The sequence below is a fragment of the Thamnophis elegans genome, chromosome 16, assembly GCF_009769535.1.
Source record: "Thamnophis elegans isolate rThaEle1 chromosome 16, rThaEle1.pri, whole genome shotgun sequence".
In the NCBI taxonomy this organism is placed as follows: Eukaryota; Metazoa; Chordata; class Lepidosauria; order Squamata; family Colubridae; genus Thamnophis; species Thamnophis elegans.
Genome location: NC_045556.1, coordinates 35,661,450 through 35,669,843, shown reverse-complemented (window position 1 = coordinate 35,669,843; position 8,394 = coordinate 35,661,450). Strand labels below are relative to the sequence as shown.

Sequence of the window (8,394 nt, the reverse complement as noted above, 5' to 3'; positions counted from 1 at the left end):
GAAGAAGAAGAAGATTCAAAATTTCTGCTCTGTTCCCCTCCCTTCTCTAACGCTTTGTTCACATTCCGATCCCCAACATCTGGAGGAAAGTAAAAAACTGAAACAAAGAGAAATAGTTTTAAAAAACCATGCCTTGCAAGAATGGAGAATTAAGTCTTCCAGGAAGTTCAGCAGAAGAAGAAGAGGAGGAGGAGGAGGAGGAGGAGGAGGAGGAGGAGGAGGAGGAGGGGGAGGAGGAGGAGATGATTATGAGAAAAAAAAGCAAAATTAAGAAGAAGAGGAAATGAGAGGAGGAGGATCAGGCAGAAAAGAAGGAGAAGAGGTGGAGGAGAAAGAGAAAAAAAGAGTCACAATAATGGGATCGCAAAATTAATGTTAGCTAGGACAAAGTATCACCCCTTTTAAAATTCCCAGCCTGCCTGTCATTGTTTGATACTGCCCATTCAATTTTTTAAAATAATATCATAGCTGTTACTACAGCTGAGAAAGGAACACAAATACAGGCACAGATGGGTGATAAATAGGTCAGACGTAGAACTAGAGCATAAGATGGTGTGAGGGGATCTTGCAACTGGGTGTTTCTGAATTAAGGAATTTAATCCGGAAACAAAGTGGCCACAGATAGCAGTTGAAGCACATGTCCATCTCAAGGAATTGTGCTTCAAAAACCCCTTAGTTTTCACCTTAGGTTCCACCTGGAAGCCATCGTTGGCAAGGAAGAATGAAAAGCCCACATCTCACCTGGGAAGGTTGGCAGCTGGCGTGGTGGCTGGTGCTTGTGGAGAAGGTGTGGTAGGCTGAGATGATTCGTGGTTCCGTGGGACCTTCCCCATTCGATACCAGATCCCCATGTTGTTCAATTCCCTTTTCAGCAAAGAGAGGAAACAATTAAATTCCATTCAAGGTAACATATAATATAATAAGGTTTGAAAGGACCTTAGATATTCTCTAGTCCCTTCCTGCTCAAGTAGAAGATCCAAACCATTCCAGACAAATGACTGTCCAATCTCTTCTTGAAAACCTCTAGTGATGGGGCACCCACAAATTCTATTCCACTGATTAATTGTTCTCATGGTCAGGAAATTTCTCCTTAATTCTAGATTGATAAGTATCTCTCCTTGATAAATTTCTATCTGTTATTTCTTGACTTGCCCTATGGTGCTTAGGATAATGGGTTGACCTCCTCTTCTTTGGGACAGCCCCCCAAATATTGGAGATGTCAGGGTTCCAGGTAACATCCCCAACGAAAGAAGATAGATCCTGAAGATTTGAGTTTCCTCAACGGTCCATTTTATTACAGATGTCATATTGGCATATCTGGTGCTGAAACGCCACCCCGAGAACCCATCAGAGAAAGAGCAAGGTTGTTGCAAAATAAGATTTTTGCACGGCGTGGAAAGAAAGTGACCCAAACTGAATTATACAGGGGTGTAAAAATAAATATAGAGATTAATGATGACTAGACAAATGTTAAATAGCAACTATAAAAATGTATACTGTGAATGTGAATGAACTTGAATGGGAATAATACAACTTTTTAAATAAAAAAAATATTGGTACATCTGGGAAAACCCGAAATTTTCCAGTTTTTCCCCACCCAAGTGAAAGTTCACGTCCCTGCCCAGCACCCACGCGTCCATCCCATGACCCAGTCACACCGTCCAAAATAGGTGATGCCTCCCAGTCACACCATCACAGCTGCAGGTCAAAATGTCCTTGACTCTCTGAGAAAGGAATGTTGTTTTGACTATATATCACTCACAATCCATATAATCCTCCCCCCTCCCATTTTCCCACAGTAGAAGGGGAATGATGGCTTCCAGGTCTGATAGGAAAACTGCTATTATGATACCCATAGTCCTTCTCTTTGTTTCACTAGACATACCTAGTTCCTTCAATTACTCGTTGTATGCTTTATTGAGTTGATAGAAGACACAACAAAGACCCTTAGGACTGGTTTAGAAATGAGCCAGAGGTCCTACTGGAAGGGAAACCTGGCCTCATCTGAAAGAAAGCTAAGGAAAGTTCCTGATTTCAGAGAAAAAATGAAAACATCTCCATACCCAATGTACGTAAACTGTGGAAGAGTTTGTTTGCCTCGGCCAAGGATGCGGATATCACAAATGGCGGCCTCTGTAGAATCCCGGGGAATAAATTTAATGCACAACCTCTTTTTCCGAAAAGCAGTTTCTTCTGAAAAAGACAGGACGAGTTTAAAGAATCTCTTCTCTTTGCAAGTAGTTGGAAGAAAGAGAAAACTAACAACGGTTGCTCTCAATGAGTCCAATTTCTCCTTCCCACCCTCCTTGTGCCGTTCCATCACCAAGCTTTCTAGAGAACGTGTATCCCTGGATCATGTAGAGATACAAATATCTGGGTCTTTAAAACTTGGTGGGACTTCTGCCGAAGGGAATGTTGTGGCCCACCAGCGGCCAGTAGAGATGGCAGAAGAGTTGGACAGTGAGGAGGGTTGGGGAGGAACCTGAGCCAGTCCTGGAGTCTGGGGAAGGCTCTGTGTCGGAGGCAGAGAGGGGACCAAGGCCATCTGGCAGTTGTCAGCTGCCTATGGAGCTAGAGAGCAGTGAGGCAGAGGAACAGCTGGAGCCTGTTCCCAGTGTGCACCCTGCGCAGAGCTGCCAGAAGAAAAGAACAACTCAGAAATCAGGGTAAACATGGGAGTAAAGTCACAGGTGGAAGGTGATTGGCCCCTCCCATAGGAAATAAAAGAGGAGAAAAAGGGGAGTGGGCTTTTGCAGGAAACAATGCATTTTGTTTGTTTGTTAGATTCGTTTCAGGAGTGTGAAGATGTGTCTGTGAATCTCAGAGACTCTGTGCCCAGCCTTTCCTTGCACAGCACCTCATTTGGAAAATATTTACATGGCAGCTTTCCAAGATAGATAAGGTCTGTGGTCATAAATACTCCTTTGAAAGACTGTTTGCTAGGCCTTTGCCTGAATGCGAATGAGAAGAATTCACATTCGTTTAATAAAAGAGGTTTTGTCGGGACCAAGACTCTCGTGCTTTTTAGGGGGCACCTAGGTCAGAAGAAGAACAGAAGGGCCAGTTGTAGACTTTGTGTACGGTGTCAATCCTAAAGAAAAATCCTGTGGTAGGAAGGAGAGGGCAGAATGACGACACTTGGCCATCCAGCTATGTTGGATGAAGTTTACATTGGTTCCAGTTATGGTGATTCCTTAGTATGAGAAATTTCATACTAAGGAACCACCTTAGTATGAAAGTTCTGAATTTCATCCAGAACTTCTCAGAAGTCACTAGTCCTAATTTCAGAATGTTGACCAAGATGTTTCCATAGTTCCGGATTTTTTTTTTAGCTTTCTTTCCCCCTTGAACCTCAATCTTTAGCTTCCTCTTCTCTTGTCTAGTTTGGGTTTTGATGGGTTGATCTTCAACTGCAACCCAACAACAGGGAAGCAGTTGAAACTCAACTCAATCCATAGCTGGTGCGCCAGAGAATCCTCTTCCTGGTTTAATCTAGAGAGAATCTGATCACAGTAAAGGCTACTAACTACTTACGTGTATCCATAGTTTCTTGAATTGGGATGAAGCCGACAGGCAAAGTATCTTTTACATCTATGAGTTTCATGTCAACCAAGACATTACCTAAGTGACTCTGTTGGAAGAAAAGCAGAACACTTAATGACTGGCAAATAGTGGAGAATTCAGCAAAAAGCTAAATCACCCCCCCAGTAAGTATAAACTACATTCCCACAAGACCATTAATCATCCAGTCAATAAGGTTATTGTACAATCCGTGTATCCAAATTTTCTCCCCAACAATCCCTGGGTTTCAGCTCAAGTTTGGATGCTGGGTCAAGAGGCATGGCTTTGGAAGATTAAATCTTGGATAAGACAATTATTTGAGCATTGGCAAAGAGACTGGAATGATTGTGAACAATCAATCAATCAAATGTGGGTTATTGTCAGGGATCCAAGTGACACCCCCAACGAAAGAAGACTCTGAGGATTGAGGTTCCTCAAAGTTCCATTTTATTAGAGATGTCATATTGGCACACCTGGAAAGTTTCCAGGTTTTCCCCACCCAAATGAAAGTACAAGACCCTGCCCAGCACCCACATGTCCATCACATGTTGTGTCCCATCAGGCACCGTCCAAACTGGAGATGCCTCCTAGTCATGCCCTTCCAGGTGCAGGGCAAGATGTCCTTGACACTCTAAGAAAGCAATGTTATTTAGACTATATATCTCCCATACTCCATATAACACTCCCCATTAAATGTTCATTAAATGTGGCAGGCCAGAAAACCCAATGTAAAAGATGACTTCCAGGCCTGACAATGATGGTTATAAAGTAAAGGTTCCCCTCGCACATATGTGCTAGTCATTGCCGACTGTAGGGGGCGGTGCTCATCTCCGTTTCAAAGCCGAAGAGTCAGCGCTGTCCGAAGACGTCTCCGTGGTCATGTGGGCGGCATGATTCAATGCCGAAGATGCACAGAACGCTGTGCTCTTCCCACCAAAGATATTTTTCTACTTGCATTTCGAACTGCTAGTTTGGCAGAAGCTGGGACAAGTGATGGGAGTTCACTCCGTTACGTGGCACTAAGTATTTGAACAGCCGAACTGCCGGCCTTTCTGATCAACAAGCTCAGCGTTTTAGCCACAATTATGGTTATAGACCAGCATAAACCAGACTGGGATATTGGCTTGAAATGCCCTTATTTCGAGCATTTGGAAGCTACATCTTCCCAGAATTACAAAGCATGAACACAGCTCCGGTTTTATGATGACACCACCATAGGAAACAATAATAATGACACAGACAGGGAACATCCCTATCTGGGCAGAGGAGGCATCCATCCATTTTGCTAATCAGGTTTCTTTTTTGAAGGGTGGCCCAAAAAGTCCAGAAAGCAAAACGGGAAGGGGGGGAGGGAAGAGGTGAAGCTTCCATGCCAAGTTAGAGCAAGGAATCCGGCTTGCAATCCAAGACAATGTTGTTCCTTATTAATTAAGGGCTGGAGAAGAAGCCACGTTCTACAGCAACGCTTTTTATGCTCACGTTTTCATAACCTTCCCATCGGAAACCGTTTCTGAGATCTCCCTTGTTCTGACAGCTATGCAAGTAGAGGCCCATCGTCCTGTGTCAGCAGAACCCTTCTGGAAACATCTTTCCCTTGGGGGCGAGTGGGAGGGGAGAAATGGGATTTTGCACCCTGCAATAATCAAGATGCGCGCACACACACACACCCCACAAGAATCTTGGCACAGGAGAGCAAAGAGAAGGTGAATAATGGGGAACAAACCTGACTAGGAACCAAATAATTTTCTATGGGTCTGCCTTGGAGGCAGCCTCAACTTCTGGCAACTCAGAGACAAGACTATACAGCTTTCTTGGCAGCATCTTTGGGAAGAGCTTCCTAGGGCTAAGGGAGGACTAGCCCTGCCTCCCGCCAGGGAATTTCCACAGCTGAGAGGGAATAACCTTCGGCATTATTTGATTCTGGCTCTTGGGATTGAGAGGCGGAGACCAGTCCAAAATCAGGCAGCTGGCTTTGGTGCCTACAGCTAGGGTAGAACTCACGGTTTCCTGGCTTCTAATTCTAATCCAGCGCCTCCTGGCTCATGGCTTCCTGCTTCTGATAGTGTCCTGGCGAAAGATCTCTTAATCCAAACTGAGTGTCTCCTGAGCTCTAATTCAACTTCATGATCTCCTGGCTTCCAATCCAAACTCACAGTCTCCCAGCTTCTAGCCTTAACCGCTAATCCAAACTGGCTCTTTAGGAATCCATTATTTGTTGTTGTTGTTAGTTGCGAAGTCATGTCAGACCCACCGCAACCCCATGGACAACGTTCCTCCAGGACTTCCTGTCCTCCACCATCCTCTGGAGTCCATTTAAGCTCTGCTGCTTCGGTGACTCCATCCAGCCACCTCCTTCTCTGTCGTCCCCTTCTTCTTTTGCCCTCCATCGTTCCCAGCATGAGGCTCTTCTCCAGGGAGTCTTTCTTCCTTTTCATTAGGTGGCCAAAGTACTTGAGTTTCCTCTTCAGGATCTGGCCTTCTGAAGAGCAGTCAGGATTGATCTCCTCTAGGACTGACCGGTTGGATGGCCTTGCAGTCCAAGGGACTCAATGCAGGAGTCTTCTCCAGCACCAGAGTTCAAAGTTCCCTTCCCACCAAAGGCGGTCCCTATTTTTCCACTTGCATTTTTTTAAACGTGCTTTCGAACTGCTAGGTTGGCAGAAGCTGGGACAAGTCACGGGAGCTCCCTCCGTTACACGGCGCTAGGGATTCGAACCACCGAACTGTCGACCTTTCTGATCGAGAAGCTCAGCGTCTTAGCCACTGAGCCACCGCATTTGGGCCAAAAAAAAAGTGAAGCCACTTACGTTCTCTTTGGAGAAAGTCCGCGTGAAGCACAAATATCGTGTGACCTTGGATTTGAACAATCCATCTTTCCAAAGATCAGCATCTAAGCCATCTGCTGTTTGTGCAACCTGGGGAGGGGATAAAAAGAGAAATGGAAGTTGTGTCTATAACTAGGGAGCATCATCCGTGTTGGATATTCAGTGGTAGTTCACATCTTTAGCCGCTGAAGATGTGTTACTTAGTTGGGTCATGAAATGTATATGCAAGAAAACAACCAAGCTCAGAGAACACCCCAAAACCCCACTGCCCTCCTCCTCCTCCATGCCACGAACCCCATCCCCTTCTGGCACTGATGATGTTACCTAGTTGGGTCATGAAATGTCTGCAAGAAACCCACCAAGCTCAGAGAGCACCAAGGATCCCACAACCTCCGATGCATTTCATAAACCATGTTTAAAAGAAGCCACAGTATAGTATAGTACAGGGGCACACCCAGTGTTGGCAGAGCTGTTGTGAGATGGGACCTTTTCTGGAGTGGCTTCCATAAAGGGCATTTTCTCTGTCTAGTCCGACTACTGTTCCCTTTTCATAAAGTCCAAAAGACTGTCTTGTATTTATCCAAGCTTCTAGTGATAAACATTGTTCTCCATCTCTTTTCATTGGCTTGAGGAGTTGCATCAAACTAGCCAAACCTCCAAAGGTTGCAAAGAAATAAATAGCGGCGTAATCAAATGTAAAAATCCTAAGCTTAGTTTAGAGATGAGAAAGACTTGGCATTAAAGACACAGTTTGAAAATTACCCAAAATGACCCACAATCCAAGGAGATCATTCAACCAAATCCACAGCAAATATTTGCAAAGGTGTTTTTTTTTAAAAAAAACAAACACAACTCTTGGCAAGTGGACGAGCATGTGCAAGAATTTCATCAACGCATCTTCAAAACCCGGTTCGCAATTTGGTTCAACCACAGAAGGGGCCACCTTCGAACTTCCACAGTGCGTAACAACATTGAAAATGTCTGATTTGTTCTGCAACCCACCAAGACAGACACAGACTTCAGAGGATAATTAGAACTGCAGGAAAAAACAATTACTACTAACCTGCCTTCCATTGAGGACTTGTACATTGCCAAGAGTTAAAAAGAGGGCCGTGAAAATATTTACAGACTCCTCACATCCTGGACATAAATTGTTTCAACTCCTACTCTCAAAACGACGTTATAGGCCCTGCACACCAGAACAACTAGACACAAGGACAGCTTTTTCCCGAATGCCATCCCTCTGCTAAACAAATAATTCCCTCAACATTGTCAAACTATTCACTAAGTCTGGATTACTATTAGTCTTCTCATTTTCTTAGCACCCATCTCCTCCCACTTATGACTGCATGATTGTAACTTGCTGCTTGTATCCTTCTGATTTGTACTGATATTGTTTTCTGATTACTTATGGTACCTAGGACTATCATTAAGTGTTGTACCTTATGATTCTTGATGAATGTATCTTTCTTTTATGTACACTGACAGCATCTGCACCAAGGACAAATTCCTTGTGTGTCCAATCACACTTGGCCAATAAAGAATTCTATGCTATTCTGTTCTATTCTAAAAGCAAGGGGACATGTTGATTTCCGTCTGCGCTTTTAAATCCAAGTGTTTGCAGGAAAGGGAATGCCATTGTTTGGAACAATCTGCAGATTTTTGGGCTCGGAGCCCATTCTAATTACCGGGACTGCTCTCAGGATGCGCTAATCTTATTTTCTGCATCTTATATGTGCCATTCCTTCTTTGTCTCTCCCCTTTCCCCTTACACACATTCTGGGCTTGTGTGACACACCCTGACCACGAATCTGAGTTCACAGACGCCGTGGGATCCACAGACTGGTTCATCCAGACTGGACCTCCACAGCTTCTTGAATTAACATAGTTAATCCATCAGGACTTTGCTAGAGACAGGACAATCTCAAACTTAGCAGAAGAAAATTGTTCCTGACGAAAGAAATTTGGCCATGTAGAAAAAAGCTGTTAAATTTCCCTTGAGAAGTAG

At 44.2% G+C, this 8,394-nt stretch overlaps 1 protein-coding gene across 1 annotated transcript in view; it reads right to left on the bottom strand.

The window, feature by feature from the left end:
- Positions 1–7,178, bottom strand: part of MVB12B (multivesicular body subunit 12B) — a 43,406-nt gene extending 36,228 nt beyond the window's left edge. The window contains exons 1-5 of the mRNA XM_032233235.1: positions 7,149–7,178; positions 6,369–6,476; positions 3,535–3,631; positions 2,064–2,193; positions 742–864 (exon numbers count right to left, since the gene is read on the bottom strand). Coding sequence (XP_032089126.1) covers positions 742–864; positions 2,064–2,193; positions 3,535–3,631; positions 6,369–6,476; positions 7,149–7,178 — 488 coding nt within the window. The remainder of the gene's footprint in view (positions 1–741; positions 865–2,063; positions 2,194–3,534; positions 3,632–6,368; positions 6,477–7,148) is intronic.
- Between the last annotated feature and the right edge of the window lie 1,216 nt (positions 7,179–8,394).